Source organism: Drosophila subobscura, chromosome A (genome assembly GCF_008121235.1).
Source record: "Drosophila subobscura isolate 14011-0131.10 chromosome A, UCBerk_Dsub_1.0, whole genome shotgun sequence".
Lineage (NCBI taxonomy): Eukaryota > Metazoa > Arthropoda > Insecta > Diptera > Drosophilidae > Drosophila > Drosophila subobscura.
Genome location: NC_048530.1, coordinates 15,606,091 through 15,628,078, shown reverse-complemented (window position 1 = coordinate 15,628,078; position 21,988 = coordinate 15,606,091). Strand labels below are relative to the sequence as shown.

Genomic DNA, 21,988 nt, shown 5'->3' with positions numbered 1-21,988 from the left:
ACTAAGAATAGTCGAAAGAGATGGCAATACGACTGCGCTGATATTTGTATGGGAAATGAGAGAGACAGAGAGAGATCTGAGGATCGTTTAGGGATCCCCCCACACTTAACCCTGCAGGGCTGTCTAGGGTTAAGTCTCAGCTACAGGGTGTTCCGCTCAAGCCTAGGTCTACAGGGTACTCCTGGCTCTCTCTCTCTCTCTATCTCTCTTTCTCTTACTTCTTTCTCATAGTTTTTTTTTTGGTTAATTAAATTTGATTTTTGGTCCCGCTTCCGCTAGTCACTCCCTCCCTCGCCCTCTCTCTTTCTCTCTCTCTCTCTCTCTGTTTTGTGTTCCATCTTCGCATTTAATTTGCTGCCTTTATGCTTTTGTTCTGTGATATGTGGCATGGTGAGGCATGGGGCATGGGGCATGGGGCATCCAGTACCAGTACCAGTACCAGTGCCAGTCCCCGTTCCTGCCACATCAGCAGCCGCGGCAGTAGCAACGTTTCGCTTAATTGGCTGCCAATTTATTTTATTTGCGCAAAATTGCAGTCGGACCATGAAAAAAAAAACACAAACAAACAAAAACAAAAACAAAAACAGAAGAAAGAAAAAAAAAAATGCCAAAAGGCAAGCAAACGGGCAGAGCGGCTAGGCAACATGTTGCGGCTCCCACACACACGATGGTGGCCGAGGCCACATGTTGCACTGCTGCTGCTGCTGCTGCTGCCTCGTCTCTGCTGCGTCGCTGCCAATTAATACGCCGTTCTAATTTTTATGACATTATTAAGGAGGTCCATGATCTGTTCTGTGCGTGCAACTGCAACTGCCACATGGAGAGAGAGAGAGAGAGAGAGAGAGAGAGACAGACTCCCGACGAGTCCAGCGATGCAGCCTGGCCTGCCTTTTATGTGAAGTTTATGGAACTTAATTGTTGCCGCAGCCCGGCAGGCACTCGTTCACTCAGCATGTTGCTTGGAGCCGCCGGCGAACTCCTAGCTCTGGCTGTGGCTCCCCTGACAACCGGCAACATGTTGCTCCCATTTATGTGTGAAGTGGCGCGCTCTCCACGCCCCAGCACCAGCACCAGCACCAGCACCAGTTGCTCTTTCGCTTCATCCTTCATCTGTGTCTACGTCTTCGTCTTCCTTTGCGTCTTCCCTCTCTGTCTGCGTCGCTGTGCAACGTCTTCAGCGTCTGCATTCCTTGGCAGCTTCATTAACAATGTTTGTTGTTGCCTCTTTGCCACTGCCACTGCCACTGCTACTGTTTGCCCTTTTTGCCACATGTCTTTTGTTGTGTTTTTGCTACTGTACTGCTGCCTGCTGCCTGCTGGCTGCCACACAGTAGTCGCTGCCTGTTCCCTCTGCCTCTTTGCCACACTCTCCCGGCAGCTTCAGCCCAAAGGGGACTTTCAGTTTTTCTGTGTGTCTGTGCCTGTGTCTGTGTGTGCTTCCCCTTTTGTTGCCGCTTGTTTGCTCGCCTCTTCATCGGCCAGCCAGCCAGCCAGCCAGCCACTTGTTGCATGCCCGACTCCTGCTGCTGCTGCTGTTTTTACTAATAATTGGCTTCAATGAGTTCCATAATTGTTTTGCTTTTGGACTTTTAATGATGTCGTCGTCGTCGTTGTTGTTGTTGTTGTTGTTGTTGTTGTTTCTGTTGCAAGTTGCAGTTACTTCTTCTCCTGTGGCTGCTGCTTCTCGTTTGTCGCTCATCATTTCTGCAGAGTTGTGCCCATGTGTGTGGGGCATGGGGCATGTGGCATGGTGCTAGTGGGTCTTGTGTGTGTCTAGTGGGCGGATGGAGAAAGATCACAGATCACATGCAAGGGTGCTGGGAAAATTGCTGATATGCCAATAATCGATCAACCGATCAAATCGATAGACGGCAATCGATGACCGATGACTGACAATCGATTTTTGGTAGAAAATGCAGAAAAATTGCACAAAGCAAAAGGGCAGAAAGAAAAACAGACACTGAGCGATAAACGATAAAGTAATCGATAGCTTGATTAATCGATAATTATCTATAAAGATCTTTAGCAGGGCAAAACAAATGCAACGCCATACATCTCAGCATATCAACTTTGGCCCTCCTCCTCTACCCCCTTCGTTCTACTTCTTCTCCCTCTTCTCCCTCTTCTTTCGCTGCTTGCGATCTTCTGGCAGCGCAGTCAACAAATGCCGCTGGCAACATGTTGCTGCTCTTGCCTGCGCATGTTGCTGTTGCTGCTGCTGCTGCCGTTGCTGTTATTATTTTGTACAAGCAATTAAATGCCTGCTGCTTGCTGCTACTTGCTACTTGCTACTCCTCTTCCTTCGTGCTTGGCCCACTCGCATCGCCTGCCGCGTTTTGTGGCGTGTTAATTAACTCAATTACGATTGCTCGTCGACGCTCGTCGCAGGCAGCGGCGGACGCGGTGGCAGCGGGGCAGCCACATTGCTGGCTGCACTTTTTGATAATTATAATATTTATAGCCGTTGTAGCTCTGGTGCGCGGCTCTTGGCTCTTTTAGCTCCTTGCTTTTGGCCCAGAGAGAAGGAACTTGCCAGCTCCAGCTCCAACTCGAACTCTCCTCTCCTTGCCCTGCCCTGCCTCGCCTTTCGGACTGCCTGGAAAAAGTCTAATTAAAGCAGCGGCGGCAAAGGCAGGAACAAGTGTGGCCATTTAATTTTATGACATTATCATGTGCACAGTTATGTATCGCCCCAATGTTGCATGCACCGTGGGCATATATAATTGTGTGGCATTGCGTGCACCAGACAAGGGTTGCCTGGCGGTACAGTACGCGTCACAGCTGTAATTGCAGCAGGTTGCCAGTGCAGAGGGGGGGGAGCGGCACAGAGCTGGGCGTGGCCATCAGGAAGCGGTCTCGGCCACCTTTTCGCCGTTTCGCGACTAAGCGAATTATCGAGCCATGAACTTGAAATATTTATGGACTCTTTCGCCTTCCACCCCTGCCGCAAAAAGCCACCCCCTTGCGCACCAAAAGGAACAGAAAAAAAAGAAGGGTTGCTGCCTGGCAAAAGTGATTTAATTATAAAGTTCGCTTTCCACACGACAGGGATGGAGGAGATGTGCATGTGGAGAAATTAACAAAAAATAATAATAATAATACAATTTGTCTCTGCTGAGACACTGCCACACACAGCCCTTGGCCCCCGCACGCCGCTCGTGTGTCTCATTCTCAAATGTCATTCACAATACGCTCGGACTCATCAACGTCAAACACAAACATCAGCGGCAACAACAACAGCAGCAGCATCAGTGTGGCAGCAACATAAGCTGTGCTCTGCTTCCGCTGCCTGCCTCTTGCCTCTTGCCGCTCGCCCGCATGCCCCTTCTTCCTGTCTGAAGCGACGCTTTAAGCTGTCATGTTTTGGACAGTTTGTTTGCTAAATTGTTTTGTAACATGATTTAGACACATTATGTGCCTCAGTCTCAGTCTCAGTCTGTGCCACAGTCTCGGCCCCTGCCCCCGCCTCTGCCTGTCTGTATCTTTTGCCTTCTCCTTCTCTGCCTGCAACGTTCCACATGTTGTACGATTAGTGGAGTAAAATGTAAAAGTCATTTGTTAGTTGGTCTTCTGCCAGTGCCGCCTGCTCCCCTTTAAGTTTCTGATATTTACATATAATCCTAAAATATTATATACTATTCTCGACCACTTGTCGAAGCTGTAAAAGTAACAGCAACTGGTAACAGCGCCCTCAACATTAAGCCACTATTAACGGGGGGCTCCCTGCTACTGTTAACGGGGTGCTCCCTGCTACTGTTAAAGGGGTTCTCCCTGCTACTGTTAACGGGGTGCTCCCTGCTACTGTTAACGGGGTTCTCCCTACCACTGTTAACGGGGTTCTCCCTACCACTGTTAACGCATCTATGTAACTTCCTCTGTTATTTTTGCAACTCTCCTTTCCGCTTTTCTACTCTCTACACATTTACATAACAAAAGAGACGAAGAAAGAAGTTCAAAGTAAACAAACCAAAAGTTATTTTCCCGCTCGGAAATGTCTTGGGAGTATCTCTCCAATTGGATCGCTTGGAATCGTTTGATCGACTGTTGATTCTTGGCTCGCTCTCCACTCAATTAGCATAATTTGCATCTGCCGCGGCATGTAACATGCAACAGCCAGTGAAACACGCTTGTGGGTCACACACAGCAGCAACAAACTGTTGTCCGCTCTGGGCCCCCCTCTGCACTGTCCTGCCACGGGCACAAGTAATCTAATTCCCGCAGCGACACAAACATTCATCCAAAGTCATTTCCTCCACAAATTCTGCTGCAACTTCCGCTGACGACAGCAGCGGCAACGGCAACAGCAACAGCATTGGCTCTGGCTCTGGCGGCAATTGCTAATTTGCAATGCAGACGGCGGATTCAGAGGCGGGAGCCACACCCCCGCTGTCCCTCCAAGCAGCAGCAGCAGCAGCGACGGCGGCGCATAATTTTGTTGGCTTTCTTTTCGTTTTCGTTTCTTTTCTTTTCTTTTAGTTTTTCGGCGTGGCGTCCGTCTGGCTTGACATTTTCGTTTGTTGCACTGCCAAATGCGAAAAAGTGGCAATTAATTTTGTCAGTGTTGCATTTAATGGGCCTCTGCCACGGCCCCCCACCACCCTGCCACAGGGGGATTCATTCGTACTCCCATTATATTGTGTGTGTTCAATAGATTTAATTAGTTTTAATTGAAATAATCAGCATCGTGCGATGTGCAGAGAGAGAGAGAGTGACTCTTGTGTCTCTCTTCGCTTATCAAAACAACGAGAGACATAAAAATGGTTGGTTGCCACAACCCAAGGGATACCCTGTGCAATATGCGATCATTTGTAAGCACGGAAGGGACAAATTTACACACGAGATGTACACATGCTTGCATTATCGCCGTTACGCTGCTGCAAAACGCCCAATATTAGTCGCCAGCAGAGCCGCTAACAGTGCCTTAACAGAGTTTGCAAAAGCCTCGCGAGCCCAATAAGATCTACAATGCAGCGTGAGCATAGCCCAAGAGCGGAAGCTTCAATAGAGCCGCCACCATGGGCGCCTAACCCACCCCAATTCCACCTATTCCGCTTTAGTGCTTAAATGTCTCCTGATGTGGCATTTCTACTTATTGATTGATGAACTCAAATAACCGTATCGCAGTTTTTGGTGGGGATTTAAAAGCGGCACCCACTGTAAAGACTGCTCGCCAGACCCAGCAACAACAACAACAACGAAAGCAAAACCGTTAAGACTGCCCCACAAAAGCAGTAAGGCAGCGGGCGCCAGGCGACAAAACATTCATAATTTGTGGCTTAATTAGCCTTAAAATATGCACAAAAAGCAACCTTCATTTGTTTTTGGGGTTTTTTTTTGTTTTGACTGATTAAGAGCTCTCTCCTCTCCCCCCGTCAGTGTTCCCCTCCCACCGGGCAATACACGACGAGCTGCTTGAATTTTTACGAGCATGTGCTGCCGCTGGTGCCGTTGTTTTTACGACAGCCGCAAAAGAAAGAAAGAGAGTGAGTGCGAGAGAGAGAGAGAGGGAGCAGAAGCAGGTAGACACATGACAAATGTTGGGCCAGCGCCGTTATATGCGCTTCTCATGCTGTTTACTTACGCACATCCGAGGTCCGAGGTGTCGTTTAGTGTTGTGTTTAACTTTGAATATGTGTGGTTGACACTTACCTGGAAGGAAAAGGAGAAAGAAGAGGTGGGATGGCATATTAGTTATGATATAATCAAGCATTAAAGCGTTTATCTTATCGCCCGCCGGGTGTTAATCTCATCTTTACGGGTATTTGCTGTCAGAGATTCCGTCAGAGCAGATTCCTAAAATGTTCGACCGAATGTTAAGTCTTGTCGAACACATCTCTGACACATCCATCAACACTCTGCCAGCCCCTCACTGCCGCCCCTTGCCCAGCGGTGGCACTCTGCCAAACAGCAACAAACATTCGTCCATTCATTCATTCACACACACACATAAACAACTCTACAATCGATCAATCACAACAAACACACAAAATCTCTGCAATTATCTCAAAGTCGATCTCCCTCACCCCGCCACACCCTCGCCGCTCATTCAAATAATTAAAAATAAACACCGTTGACCGAAATAAATTCTAAAATCGAAACAAAGTTGTCGCTGACGTCGCTGTTGCTGTTGCTGTTGCTGTCGCTGTGTCGCGGCCAGCGTCAACGTTGATGCTGGTCGGCTAATTGGCGTTTGTTGCTTCTTGCACATGTACCTACGCTCGTCTCGTATGTGCATGTATGAACGTGTCTGTGCATGCATGACTCTGTGTGCGCTCGCACTCCCCCTCGCGCTCACCCTCTCTCTCTCTATCAGCATCTTCACCCTGCGCTCTCTCTCTCTCTTTCTGAGTCTCTTGAGTGCAAGCTGCGAGTGCTGTTTCCTTGCCTAATTGCTCGGCGTTTTGCGTTTGCGCGACGTCGTCGTCGCTGTCTCCGTCTCTGTCGCTGTCGTTGTCAGGCGTAATCGTGTTCATTGCCTCAAATCGCTCGCATTGCCATTTTAATTGGTTTCTCAATTATTTGTGATGCCCGTGCAAGGGGGGGGAGGAAGAGTGAGAGAAAGACAGTACCCTAACACTCCAGCTAGAGTCCATGCATTCAACGGTTAATCTGTCCACATAGACGTTCACATGGCAAAGGGAGAGAGGCGGAATAAGAGTCTCCTTCTGTTCACAACTGTAAAGGGTATACGCTCTTTGCTTCTGTTTATGTTTCTCTTTTAATGTTGGGCAGCAAACGCAAAAGCATTTGTTCCATTTTCAAAGTTCCTTCTGGCACTTTCTTTTCTTTGCACTCATAAGAGAAAAGAGAGAGAGAGAGAGACAGCGAGTGAGCTCTTGAGTATTCTTTCCTTTGCCTTTCCTTCGGTAAGGGTATACCCTCTTCGCTGCAACGTTTTTCCCTCGCTTTTTATTTTCGGTTTAACGATTTCACAAAAAATGATGTTAATTAATAATCAAATTGTATTGTTGTTGCTTTTTTTTATTTGTCGCTTGTTATGCAAGTCGCGTAGTCGCATTTACATTTTATGTATTTAGTTGTTTGCTTCTGTTGCCGTTGTTGTTTCAATACATATATTCTTTAATTCTTAATGTTTATTAATAAATCAATTGGCAAGAAGCGAGGCAGAAACAGTAAGAGAAAGAGAAGCAAGAACAAAAACAAAAGCAGAACCAGATGCGCGCGCGATGCCCGAGGAATTTCAATTATAAATAAATACAAATAAAAAATAAACAGCGAATAAATCACAACAAAAGGCGGTGTGCGGCACAGTGTGGTGGAGAGGGACGGGGGGGAAGGGCGTTGCACGAATCGTGATTGTCAAGAAAACTGAAATCTCGACTAATTAGTTTGTTATTCTATTCTCTAGAAGATGCAGAGAGAGAGAGAGAGAGAGAGAGAGATGTGTAGGGTGTACGCAGAGAGACACGTATGAACGTTAAGGGAGGGGTGGTTGTGGGGTGGGGCAAGGGGCACGGGGCAGACGCTTGAACAATAATAATGCAGGCCACTGAGCAATACAAATCATTTATTTATTTATTTGTTTGTGCGCTCCGCTGCTGCCGCGGCTCTTTAATTGGATTTGTTGCAGCAACAACAATAGCGAAAGCAACAAAAAATAACAAATAATATTAATTAACAATTAATGCAGTTACAGCAGCGGAGTGGCAGGCGGAGAAGGAGAGGAGGCGGTCGGTCGGTCGGTCAAGGAAGAGGAAGAAAGCAGGCGAAAAAAAGCGAAAATCAAGAAAGAAAAAAAAAACAAACCAAGAAAAAGGCATTAATTAAAAAATATATTAAAGTCTGCGATGCAACAAAAGCAACAACAACAACCACTGAACGAGCAACAGCGACGACTGCGACTGCAGCAAATTTAATTAAAATATATTTTAACAAACGATGCTCGTAAAACGTTGCGCCACTAATTAGACAAAGAGAGAGAGAGAGAGAGAGAGAGAATGGAAGAGGCAGAGGAAAGGAGAGCAAAAGAGCAGTGGCGGCACGTAAGTGATCAACGTTCCACATTGCAACACGCGGCGTATGCGCAGTGCAAGGACAATCTCCGATTAGTTATCTGAGCCACAAGTACAAACATCGATAAATAAACGATAGATCGATAATTTGAATGGATAAATGAGTACAGCTAATTACTACTGGGTCAAAGCGAAGGCATTAATCCCTTCATTAACCACAAATCACAAGCCACAAGCAGCGGAACGGTGGAGGGGTAGCGAAAAGCCCCACCCCAGCGCACATTCGAAAAAAAGACTCAACCCTGTGGGCGTAGAACTAACATTTATTCCACTTGCGATGCTAATTAGAGGAAAAAGACAAAAGCGAACGAGCAGGCCAGCCCAGGCCTGGCCACAGAGACGCCCACGCAGCCTCCACCTCCTGCTGCTGCTGCTGCTGCTGTTGCTCTTCCTGCGATCTGTATTTCCGTCTCTGTCTGGCTGCTGTGGCTGATGTTCGTTAGTTTTGATGTCTGTGTGGTGCAGGGGGACAGCGACTGTGGCAGGAACTGTGTAGTCATGGCATGGCCATAAATCTAAAGCACAAGCAGAGGTAGCAGCAGCAGATGTACATAGAAGCAGAAGCAGAAGCAGAAGAAGAAGTGACTCTGCCACATACGCGGCAGAGAGCTACACAGCGAGTGTCGCCCGTCCGCCCGGTGCTCATTAAGTGGCAGCGGGTAGCTTGGCCCACGGTTGCAAGTTGCACTTTTCCACAGTTGCAGTTGCCACACACGTTCTCCTCTCTACGCTTCTCTGCTGTTCTGCCATCTCTCCCTCTCTTCCTTTTGTGTGTCTCTTTTTTCATAACATAATTAACAAAAATTTAAACAAGCTCCAGGTCTCGCTCTCTGTTGCTCTTTGGGCCGCCTCTCATCCATTGTTTTTGTTGCCCGCCCAATGTGGCTCCATCTCCTTCTTGCTCTCTTTTATTGCATCTCTCTCTCGCTCTCTCTCTCTCTCTCTGTGTGTGTGTGTCACTGTTGGAATTTTAATGATGACTACTTTTAGACATACACGCCTCTCCATTGAGTGCCCCCGCCCCTCCCCAACCCAAGAACCCCACTCAGTGATTCCCCTCTGGCCGGCCTGCTTCGCTTCGCTTCGTTCCATTCGTTCCGTTTCCCAGTGTGGGCTTCCTTCTGAGCGATAAAAAAAAAGCATTCACTCTTCTGGCAACAGGCACACTGTCCAACAAGGTTTGCAGCTCCACGCTGCAGTTGCAGTTGCAGTTGCAGTCTCTCGAAAAAGTGTTAATTCTTGAACACTCCACTTCGGTCCACTCCACTGCTAATCACTCTGCTAAGTGCTCCCATTTGCATGGCATTGTTCGCTGTTCGCTGTTCGTTGTTCGTTGGCTTTTGGCATTCATTCATTCGTGTATTCACTCGTTCATTCGCTCATTCATTCAGTGTATTCAGTGCATTCGTTCGCTCGTTGCAATTATCGGCTGCAATCCTCTAACAACCACAGAGACACCACAAAGTTAGAGACAACTCCAAAGCTGCAGCCACAAAGCCCGGGTCTTGGCTTCTGCTTGCAGTTGCAGTAATTAAAAGAAAAAGAAACAACAACAAAAACAGAGCCAGTAGTAGGCCACGTTAACTAATTGGCAGCTGGGTTACTGCCCCTCTACATCTCTCGCGCTCTCTCTGTAGCGATAATTGGAAGCTGCTGACCCACCATGATCATCATCATCATTATTATCGTGTCAGCTAGAGGGGCAGGGACGAGTGTTGCACATTCTTCGTGTGGATCAGTGTCCATGAAAGTCTCTTAATTCTCGCACAAGTCAACTAAATGCCATTTACCAACACTGTGTGTTGTTCTAGTGTTGTAAAACTTCTTCTATGGCTAAATTGGTGCAGAGGGTGCCATTAATTGGCACACAAAAACACTAAATGACATTTACCAGCACTGTGTGTTGTTCTAGTGTTGTAAAACTCTTTCTGCTACCTCCTTTGTACACTAATTGAACGTAACAGTAACACTTCACTGTTCTACAAACGCTATTGTTGCCTCCTTTGGCTTGCCTTCTTCAACACTTGCGTAGTTAGATCACTTTACAACACTGCTTGGACTTCGTGCAGCCGTTTTTTGTTTTTCGGGGGCGTTTCTCTCTCACACAGAAAACGCTGAAAAACCTAAGTGTAAATCTATGTAATCGAATCAGCAGAAACAAGAACATGACACGGCTGTTGCTGCTGCTGCTGCCGCTGCAATCAAATCCAAATGCCGATTCAAACCCCCCAACAGCACCCCCCCTCCATCCATTGACAATTTAGTATTTAAATTTTCAACATTCGTTCGCTATTCGCATTGTAGCAGGCCAGCAGACAGCAGACGGCAGACAGCAGCCACCAGCCGCTGCACAACAATTTAATAGTTTGTTTATTCTAAAATATATAAATCATGTCGATTTGCATGTGGCCGCTTGCATTTTGCATTTACATTTATTCTCTCGATTTCTTGCCAATTAAAAAAAAAGCGGACAGAGTCGCAGCGTCGAAGTCTCCGCACACACACACACACAACAGGCACACAAGTTCGATCCACAGCACACGTTCCACACACTACTGCAGCTCGTTCCACACACACGCACGCACAGTGCTGGCCACGCGGGGGTGGGTGGCCGGCTAATCGCAAATCCACAAAGCGATTTGCGATTGTGAATGAGAATGAGAGGCGTCAATCGTCAATCAATTGACCTGGGACACTGCTTTGCGTATGAGTGGTGGCTGATGGAATGACGAGAGTGTAATGAGAGATGCAGGGTGGAAGAGGAATGGGGGGGGTAATCAGGGCAACGCTTTAAAATGTTGCTAATTAGCCGGTCAAAGGTGTCGCTTGTGGGATTGCAAGCAAGCAGATGGGATGCAGTGGATGCTATTCGGGCACCGTTTGGTTCTTCTGAGTGGATGCCATTAATGGACTTAAAGAGCGCATTTATGATTACATTGGATACGTATCCAAATGCGTTCCAACTCCGTTTCGTCAACTGTCTGGGGGTGGGGCAGCGGGGCGACTTAATTAACACATTTCGTACTGCTGCTGCTGTTGCTGTTGCTGGTGCAGCTGCCGCTGCCGCTGTTGCAACGCCTAGAAATGGTCTAATTAAAATGCTCGCCAATGTGCTGCCCCCCGGTCCCCTCGCCTGTTGAAAATGCAGTTTTGCTTGCAGCTTTTTGCTTAATTAAAGCAATCAAATCGTAACAATTGCTGCCAATTGTTGCTGTTGCTGTTTTTGGCCACATTATGCGCTCGACCAAATGTATTCCCATTAAATCACTTTTTGCTGTCGTACCAGAGAGAGAGAGAGAGAGAGAGAGAGAGCGCGCGCGAGTGAGATGCAATGGCATGCACACCTCTCGCCTCTCGCCTCTCGCCCACACACACGCGTATCACAATCCCGCTCTGGCTGTTATGCTAATGCGTGTAAAAAACCAATTAAAAATTGTTGCCTTTCCTTCTTCGCTCTCATTATCTGCCGCCCGAGTGCGGCAACAAATTAAATGGAATTTATTTGCATTTTCGTTTCATTTTAAGCGCATTTAATGCGCCTAATAATAATAATAATAAGCATGAAAAGGTGTAAGACAACAGAGGAGAAGAACACTCCACACCCCTCTGCACTCCACCTCACCTCTCTTCTCAGCGATCCACAAAGAGCTTTCTGACTGTCAGCAGCGTCCCACCAAGTTGTCTCCTCGCTGCTGTGTTGTCATTGCTGTTGGGCTTCGCTCGCTCTCTCTCTAGCAATTTATGGAAAGTCAATTAATTCTAATGAGCGCCTCCTCAATGACTGGGTGTCTGTGTGGCATGTGTGTGTGTGTGTGTGTTTGCTTGCGGCATGTAATTTCCATTTTTTATCCATTTTCTTTCACTTGGCGCAACTTAATTTAATGCGTTTGCAGAAACCGCAGAAGAAACACAACACAACAACAGGCCAACAATTGCATCCGCATTTCGTGCCAGCTCCTCTCCACCTCACTCCCCACCCCTCTACACACACCCTTCTCGAGAGTGTCTTCATGATTATTTGCTAATTAATTACGTCGACTACTTTTCGCGGCTTTCGTTTTGCGCCTGCGTGCACGTGGCTTTTCTGTTAACAGAGGGAATAACAGACTGAGCATAACAGCACTCCACACACACACGCGCACCCTCCCCGTTTCTCTATCTCTCTATCTCTCTGGAATCCCCCACAGACCACAGAAAGACCGAGAAACGTGTCGAATTTATGAACATGGAACATATCATATCCTTTCCTTCTTAGCTTCTACTTCGTCTTCCATGATATGCCACGCCACTTCACTCCACACTTCCAGGCCGTCAGTCCATTCCCATTCCTTTCCCATTTCCAACGATCGCCTGGCTCCTTTGAGCGTTCTCTTTGAAGGAATTTTAACAAGTTGCTGCAGCAACAAGAACAAAAGCAGTGCTAATTCCCCAAAGGCGGGCCCCCAGCACATTAACAATTTAAATACAACAAAACCAAAATCAGAAATCGAAATAAAATAACAAAATATATAAATAAGCCACAGCGTGGGGAAGTGTACGGAAGGGGAAGGGGAAGGGGAAAGGGTAAGGGCAGCAGGCATGGCAAAATTTGCACTTTTGGAACAGGAACGGAATGGAACGGAGCAGCAGCATCCAGCAGCATTCGCGATTCCCGAGTAGCAAAACAGAGGAACAAAAGCCAAAGCAAAGCAGAAAAAAATCATCAGAAAGAGGATCGGCATTGGCATTGGCATCGGCATCGGCGGCGGCCAGTTGCTGGTGCTGCCTGAGAATCCCCGAGAGCTCATTAAAAAATACCAAAATCTTTGTACTGAAAATGTGACAAAATTTTTAAATCACCTTCACTCAGAGCAGAGCAGAAAAGAGACGACGGCAGAGCGGCAGAACAGAGACTGAGACAGCGGCAGAACAGCGACACCGTTGTCCTGTGTCCCAACAGTGGGATGGATTCAAGTGGAATGTGGCAATACTTTACTGTGGGAAGATCCCTCAGGTTCTTATCCTCTGGTATCTGCCGCAGGAATATGCATGCAAATGTAGAATTACCTCCGGATGGATTAAGGAATCTAAAAGAGAACTTGCCCAATTCAGAGCAGAACCCACAAATGTCGATTTTATGCTGCATTTTTGCCGATCCTCGCCCACTGTCCCCCCACTGACGGTCCCAGAGAGAGAGAGCGAGAGCAACGGAATGCGATGGCTCTCTGGGCAGAACCCGAGTGTGGTGGCTGGTGCCGGTGCCGGTGCCTTCGTGGTTGATGCATTCGTCTGCTTCCTCGATTTGGCAGAAGGGCCCTGAGGGGGCGGGGTGGAGGAACGATCGGGTGTGGTGCGGTGTGGGGGAGACAGAGACAGAGACAGAGCCAAAGCCAAACAAAAGTGCAAGTGATGCTCATGTTGGAAATCAGGTTCCCCCTTGAGGGTCGCAAAGGAGAACCAAGGGGGGAACGGGGGACTCCAGGGCTCTGGGTTTTGCGGGATGTTTGCGCTTTTGTGTGGACTTTTTTTTTAATGAGCCTCTAATTGACATCTGCATTTATTTGCTGTCGCATCCGCATCCCGCGATTCTCCTACTCCCATCGATCACCGCGAACCAACACAAAAAGAGTGAGAGAGAGGGAGACACAGCCACAGCAGCAGCAGCAGCAGCAGTGAAACAAAAAAAAAGAATATTTTAATTGGCATTTTAACTAAAAGTGTTTAGGCTTTAGTTAAAATTGTTGGCCAGAACCGACGGCTGGGAACCGGTTTCCCCACTTGGCTTGGCCGTCGCTCGGACACCCCCCGCGCCTACCCACCGCCGCGCCACGAACGACATGGCTCAACCCAATTAACGCGGCTTGCTCTCCTCTCCACACCACTCCTCTGCACGGAGCTCAGAGCACAGAGCACAGATCGCCGACTGACACGGGGGGGAATTGTGGATCGGCTCTGTTTGCCGCATTATGCAAAAATAAATATTGCAAATTTGATAAGAGAGCAACGCAGAGAGAGAGACAAGGGAAACGGACTGAGAATTGTTCTCTCTCTCTCTCTCCCTCTCTCTCTGTTGGCGGCGGCACACAAAAGCGAATGTCGCACGCACTGCTTGCCTCATTTACTCAAATCGAAAGCGACAATGCTTCGTTTGCTCCTCCACGAAAGGGGAAGGGGGATGGGTATGGGGAGGGGGAGGGGGAGGAGAGCGCCCTGCTGCTAATGATGATGTTTGCCGGCAATCTTCATCATTATCGTCATCATCATCATCGTGATGATCGGGGGAGCCGGAGCGTAAAGCGTAAAGCGAACAAAAAACGACAAAAAAGGGCAAAAGCCAGAAAAGAATCAAAAGCAGCGCAAAACAGCACGAAGGTGGAGGAGGGTGGAGGGCAGGCAGTCAGCAGGTAGAAGCGGGCCCAGGCAGGGCCAGGGACTAGTGTGTGTACGCACCATGCGGTGCTCTTCCTCCTCATCCTCCTTCTTCTCTTCCTACTTGAGTGCTGCGCTGCGCTGCGCTGCGCTGCTGCCTTCCACTAAAAGCCAATTAAATGTGAGATCGTGTAATTGGCAAATTAATTTCAAACCAATTATAATGGAAAACGACCACAAAATACGAAGGAAGGGGAGGAACACAAAAAAAAGAGTGAGATAGAGAACCAACGAAGAGTGGAGTTAGGCGGGGGTGGGGGAACAGAAGAAAAAGGAGCAGCAGCATCAGAAGAGCAGAGCGGGTATTCTCGCTCTCTCTCTCTCTTCGCTGCGTGTGAGGAATGGGAGGCAGGGATCGCATTTAAGAGAGCGAAAGCTGTACCGTTACGACAGAGCGTAAGCGCACTTGATTCATGCTTTGTTTTACTTTTACCACTGCTTGCCCTCCCACTCGACTCCCACTGCTTGCATGCAGTGCACGGCCTTCTATGTGTTTCCCCTGCTTCAATGCAGTGTGCTTGCGGGCCGCACTTCATTTTTCATTTCATATTTTGGCGCGACGCACTTCCTCCCTCCCCTCCCCTCCCCGTTGCGTTCCTCTTCCGTGTTTCGACTATTCCCACCGGCAAGACGGCGGAGGCCAACCACAATGCCACTTCTGGCCCCCGGCTGAGGCTCCTTTGCTCTCTCTCTCCCTCTATCCTCTCTTCTTCCTGTCTTTCAGAATATTAATAAGACCAATTGATGCAACTGAAGCCGCGCCACTCAGCCAGCGAGGTGGCTTGAGATGGACACCAGCTGTGGCACGAACCCAAAACAAAGGAACATTTTGATCTCGGCTCACGCACGATCCCCTGGCACGAATCCATCCCTAGGCAGCCGCTCTCCGGCTACCATCCTGCCGCTTTCTGGGCCACAAACAGCCACAATGCGATGTTCACTTTTTAATTAACGAGTTTTTTTTTTCTCTCTCTCTCTCTCTCGCTCTCTCTGCATGCGTGCGTGCTCCGTCTCCGTCTCTGTCTGCGAGTTCTGGCTCCGGCTCTACCTCTTGCCTCTGGCTTTGGGCGCAACCTTAGCGCACTTTTATTTTAATTTAATTTAACTGCAAAAGTCGTCGCATGCCACCAATTGCAGGGAGACCAGTCTCGGCTTGGCTCTCCTCTCCCAGTCTCTCTCTCCCAGTCTCTCTCTCTCTCTGTCTCTCGCTTTGTGGCAGACAACAACAAGTTTTGGGCCTCGGCTCCGATCTGCGACGACTCGGGTTTCGGACACTGACTCTGTGGTCGGTGGCTGTCGCTGGGGCAATGCCATTTATTAATAAAATATTTGCAAATTGTTGTCATGTTACTTCCTCTCTGCACCCCAGCCTCTCCGACTCTAGCCTGTTACACTGTGCAACACATGAATGCAGTTCTAGTCGAGTGCCCCGCAAAAGTGTCATAAATTAAAGGATTATCAGGGGAGGCAGAGAGCGAAATAAAATCAAGCCACGGAATACGCTGCTAAGCAAGTTGTTGGCATTAAGGCGACTCTTGCCGCAATGTGTGGCAATTACACTGTCCACCAAGCTGGTCTTTACAGGCATTGCAGCCCCAAAAAGTATGCTATGCGCCAGATGCGGCTTCTTTCACACACAAAATTATATTCAATTTTCGCGCTTTTGTTTTCGACTAAAAACTGTTCTCTGCCTTTGTTGCACAGTGTGAAAACCTCCTGGGGAGCCCCAAAGCGAAAGAGGGCGTTGCATGTAGGTGCGTCGCATCATCATCATCATCATCATCTTCATCTTCATCATCGCACGCCTGCCGATGATCGTCTGGCGGCTACTGTGCTGCGGCTGTGGCAACCTGGGCCCTGGGTCTGGGGTCTGCCTCCAGAGGTGCGCGTGCGCGCCCTGCCACCGATAAGATCAGCGGGGAACAGCAGAGGCACTGCGGCAGGCACAGAGGCAGGCAATAAGCCATACTAATAGGCTCTGCGGCCCTGCTTCCCGCACTGATGGGAAGATGGGCGATGGCAATGCGAGATGAAGGGAACCTCCTTCACGTCTGCCACACTCCACACACCGTGCAGCACTCTGCCACACTCCTCACCCTCACTCTGCTTTATTTGCCACATTTGTATGAATAATTTAATTATTGTTTAAATGTTAATTAATGCAACGTGAGAGGCAGCAACTGCGACTGCGACTGCAAGGCAAGGCACTTCATAGGCACCTCCACCTCCAGCTCTGCCTCCACTCTCTGCCACTGCCACTGCAGGAGCCTCTCCACTCTCTTCATTTTGACAGACACGCATTCAACATTCGGGCAGGGGGGCATTAATGGGGCTGCTTGACTGACAACGACGGTAATGGCGGAGGGGACATGGGAATGATGGGTGTGGCTCTGTGTCTGTGGCTGCCACAGAGACTGCAGTTGGGCCATAGGCAAATGTGTGAAATTTTAGATGATTCAATTGGGATCTCGAGAGCCCTTTCCGTGGTAATTTAATCAACAGACAACAACAAGTTCGCCGCCCCCCACAATATCTTCGGGGCAAGGAAAATGCCACAATGTGGAGATTCTGTATTCTCTCTGTCATTTGCGCTTTGGCTCAAATTTCAATTGTGATTCTCGAGCCGCGAGTCAATTTTCCTGGAAATGCCACAAGAAACCGAAAGCTTTCACATTGCCACACTGACCCTAGCCCTTTGGTTTATTTTTAAAACCAGTCCAGCAAATTTTTAAATTGTTTTGCAAATTTGAACATTTTTATTCAGCAAATTTGCAGCTTAAGGACTGCCAAAGGGAATTGTAGGCCCGAGGCCACTGCTTTTCTCCGCTCTACCACGATCGCTGAGTTGTTTGTTTTTTTTTTCTCGCTCTGCCGCTGCCCACTACGCCGCCCACGTCTGCGTCAGCGTCTATGCAGTAATCCGAAACCGCAGCGATTAGCAGCGAATTCCTCGCCCGTTCTCGCCTCTTCCACTCTTCCACTCTTCCACTGCTCTGTGATTCTCTCGACAACGGTAATTAGAACAAATGGCGAAAATAAACAGTTTCTTGCGCTGCCAGAAGAACAGAAATCTGCAGGCAGACAAACAGAAAAGAAAACAAAACACAAGCGGAAAAACAGAGGCAGAAACGTAAACCAATTAAAAGGATCGTCGTGTACAAGGGGATTGCGGCTGGCGGCTAGCGGCTAGCGGCTAGGGGTAGGTGTTGCGGTGTTGGGGACGATGGGGTTTCCACTTACATATGCTGAAATCGAGTGGCACGGCACTGTTGCTGCTGCTGGTGCTGCTGCTTCTGCCGCTTTTCACTAGAATTCAGTTGTTGGGTTGGCGGATTGGTTGTTGGGGGGGCGGGGGTTGGGTGTCCGTTTTGTTTATTTAGCTGAGATTCCCGCTTATTGTTATTGTTGCACAGTGGAATGCGTTGGCTGTTTATGCTTCACTCTCGAAACGCGCTAATTGAGTGCAAATTCCAATGTTGCTGGTGCTGGTGCTGTTGCTGTTGCCTTGCCTCTCTGTGTGTGGAGGAGAGCGCTGCGCGGGATAACCGTTAATTGAGTAACCAGCAAGATCACTTTGCTGAAAGAGCGCAGGCGGCAGACAGGCAGGCAGGCAGGCGGAAGAGAGTGATTGAGTAAGTGCGTAAGAGAGGAGACACCTGAACATACGCACACACACACACACATACACACACACACACGCGGATCACGGATCAAAGAGTGGGGAGGGGAAGGGCAGTCGATGCTCAATTAGTTAGCTCGCAAATTTGCATACTTTTTGTTGTATTTGATGACTTTTCTGCTCACAGAGGGGGGCTGAACACGCACACACGGTCACAGCAAAAAAAAAATACACTTAGCACAGATACGAAAATACAGTAACTGTTTCTTGGTTTCTTGGTTAATGTACGATACACGGCTGCTACAACACGCTCGCTCTCTCGCTTTGCTTTTTCATCAGAGCACACACCACACACGACCGTCAGCGCCGAAGTTTGTTTGGATTTTGAATTGAAATATTGAAATATTGCAGAAGTGACTCAGTGTAACGCGAAATTGAGCATCGGCTTGCCTCGGCTCGTTTCGTTTTCTCTCGGGTGCATGAATGAAAACAGAGATACGTACGTTTCTGCAGCAGCAGCGACGCAACGTCGACGGCGCTCAAGTAGGTGGTTGGCCACTGCGCTCGTTCTCGCTCGCTCGCTCTCTCACTCTCTGGCTCTCTCTCCCTCTCCCCATGCGGCTTATCAGCTGCTGCTGAGACCGGCATTTGCTGGTGTCTTTCCGTATGTCTGTCTGACTCTGTTCTAGCGAGGGTTGTTTCTGCTCTTGCGCGTCGGTGGCCCCCGCGGTTGGTTGGGGCCGCGGCGCTGCCATTGGATGTCGCCGAAAACTGAGGCTGCCTATCACAGGTGCCCCCCAAGCAACGGGGGTGGTTGCCTAACAGACCACTAACAGAGCAGAGCCGAGCTCTGTTAAAGGCGCACCTGAGTAGTGTCCAGCAGGTGACCGACCACCCGCCCTCCACCCAGCATATAGGTGGGGCCTGCAATAGTTTTTCTGCCCCTCGACAGTTATTTTCGTTCGGATGTGTTGCTTCTCATTTGATTTGCCCGCTCTCTCTCTCTCTCTCTCTTTCGGTGGCTCTCTGTAACGACGTAACTAACCCCCTCTCCGACACACACCAGCAGACCCGTTGCAAATGAGATGTTTCTTGAGAAAAACATCAACAAAAACGACAACAAAAGCAGAGACGCGGCAGAAGCAACCACACGATGAAGGGGCTGCATAAATAATGCGCTCAAAAACTACTTTGCCAGGAGACTTGGGTGGCGAAAGGGGAAAGGCAAAGGAATGGTATCAAGAGAGCGACAATGCATCCCTTCCCCTGTAAGCGCTAGCGGTGGGCAGGGGGCAGGGAGCAGACATTATTCATACATAAAAAGCCAATTAAAAATTTATAATAAACCCCGCGCCAAATGCAGCAACCCCCAAAAAAAGCCAAAGAAAAGGAGACGCAGCCCACAGTGGCACGCACAGTGGGACTAGTCGAATGGGATGATGGGAGAGACACACACAATAAGAACTGTTATCAATCAGTGGGCCCACTGTTCGGCGCATGTGGGAGGTTTAGGGGTGGTGGGGGAGGTTGGGGGGCTGGTCACACGCATCTAGCGGTAAATTAGATGTAAAATAATGAACATTTCAATTAAAATAATTAATATTATGGTCAGAGGGGTATTCCTCTTTTGGGGGGGATGCTGCACTAAGCACTCAATTAACCATTTTAATGTTTATGGATCAGGTTGGAGCGAAGGGCTGCTGTGCTTTTTAATTATAATTAAACATGCGAGCCGCCTGAGTGGGTGCTGTGCTGCCTTCCACCCACCCCTTACTCCCTCTCTCACTCTCTCTCTTGCAATCTCTTTGGCTCTGGCCATGACATAATCACTTAGCCGCGTGCAGAGCCGCATTTAGAATTAATTCCACTCAAGTGCGTTTCTCTGGGCCAGCAGCAGCAGCCCAGCCCAGAGTGAGTGGTGGGTGGCAAAGAGACACACAAAAAAAAAGCACGTGGCTCTGCATTCACCGTTAGAGTACATTTCGCGAGCGCAACAAATTGCACGCTAATTGCTCATGTTCAATTAAGAGCAAAGGAGCCAAAGCCCGAGCAAAAGCAAAAGCAAAAGCACTCGCCAACACAACCAAACTCCCACTCAAACCATTATTGGCTCTGGCGGCAAGGTGTATGAATTGAAGGTGAGGCGAGCCCCAGCAGGCACTTTGAAGATGGTCGCACGCACACAGAAAACATCTACAGTGGAAGAATGACAGTGAAAATATGCAAAGGGAAAATAAGTGGAGTCGCCTACCTTCAATTAATACACCATTGGCTCTGGCTTCGGAATTCGACACACACACACAAACACGCACGGACACACGCGGTGTGCGCTTTCCCACAAGCCAGAACCAGAGCAGGATTGTCGTGATGCTGGGGAGAAGGAAAGGGAGAGGGAGAGAGAGGTATAGCAGCCAGAGCGGACTGCTTTTTGTTTTGGTCTTGATCCCTTGCGCAAATAATTGCCTAATTGTCTCTCTGTTCTGTTGTCTCACTCTCTCTCTCTCTCGAACTGCTTGTCGCCCGTTCCATGCATGCAAATGGCAGCGCATATTTCTTATACACAAATCCATTTCCATCTATTAATTGGCAGGCCTCCCTCCCTCAGCTGCTGGAGCAGCTGCTCCGCAGGACTCTGGGCCCTTTTTTTACTCAATTAAGCGCTTCTGCAAATACAAAATGAGACAGAAGCGGAGAAGCGGAGCAACGTTCCACTTGAATTCTAGCTGCGGTTTTGCGGAGGGAGAGTAGGATTAGGACACTGGTCTCGATTTCCATTTGCATTCCCATTTCCAGTCCCGTTTCCCAGGCGGCGGAGCGAACACACTGTGTTTGCATACGTCATTAAAGATGGCCGACCCTTGCTCTCTCTTCTTGCATCGTCATCATCATCATCCTTGCCCTTCAAATGGGCACTTTGCCCATTTGCATGGTGAAACTATACTCTCTGCCATTAACCTGATCGCCTGTCAACGCACGCTCTCTTTCCCGCGCTCAAGCTCTGATCTTTTTGACACACTTTCGCACGCAAATTCTAATTGCAATTACTATTGATATTGATTGCTCTTCGGTTCGGTCCGTTTCTCTTTAAAATGCAAACCCAAAACAGCGGCGACAGACGATAGAACGGGACCAAAGCGCGCCTGATTGCAGGCCATTGTGCGACGTCATCGCAATATCAGATTTCAATGCATAATTTACGGCCTGCGACTTTAGCTGCGATTCCGACTGCACTTTAAAGTCCGACAAAATCTTAACCCAAGCAAACCCACAGCCCAGGCCACCCACCAGGACGTGGTACGGCGACATTTGCTCTTGATAAATGATACGGCGCCGCCTACGCGAACGCGTCAAGGGTTGCCGCCGCATTTTGCGGTGCGCCGCAACGCCGATCAAACGCGATAAACGTTGACAGTGGTCCGGTACGGGTCCGGGCGGGCCGGAACAGTGCAGGGGTGAAGGTTACGGTTAACGGCAGCGCCAGCAACAGAAGCAGCAGCGGCGACTGTGGTTGACAGTGCAAACGGTTGCAAGTCAAAATTAATTAGAATTTTTCAACAAGAACTGACTGACACAAACACACACACACATGCATGTACTCTCTCCTATAGGATTTCAATGTGACAGCCTCGACTTTCTAATGCTCTCAACAGCAAAGACAATTATGGGATGACACTTACAAACACCTAACAAATGGAATGAGTGCGAAACTTTGTTAACAATAATCACACAACCTTATTTCTGGCTATATTCGTAATTTCAGTCTACAAGCAGTTGTCAAATGACATTCCTCAGTGGTAGAGTATAAGCAGTTCTCCTTTACCCGGGACTAATGTACCACAGAGCAGGAGAAGGAGAAGGGTAATCACGAGCATAGCGGTAAATTGAAATCAGTACAAAACAGAAGAGAAGAAGAAGCAGAATACAAAAC

General features: G+C 48.5%; 1 protein-coding gene across 2 annotated transcripts in view; it reads right to left on the bottom strand.

The window, feature by feature from the left end:
• Nucleotides 1–21,988, bottom strand: part of LOC117899702 (LIM/homeobox protein Lhx2) — a 47,870-nt gene that overhangs the window by 15,384 nt on the left and 10,498 nt on the right. The window contains exon 1 of one of the 2 annotated variants that reach the window (XM_034809931.1): nt 1,612–1,717. The exons of the other annotated variant lie outside the window; for it this stretch is intronic. Coding sequence (XP_034665822.1) covers nt 1,612–1,702 — 91 coding nt within the window. The 5' untranslated portion in view covers nt 1,703–1,717. Of the gene's footprint in view, nt 1–1,611; nt 1,718–21,988 lie in introns of those variants that run through there. 2 annotated transcript variants of the gene reach the window in all.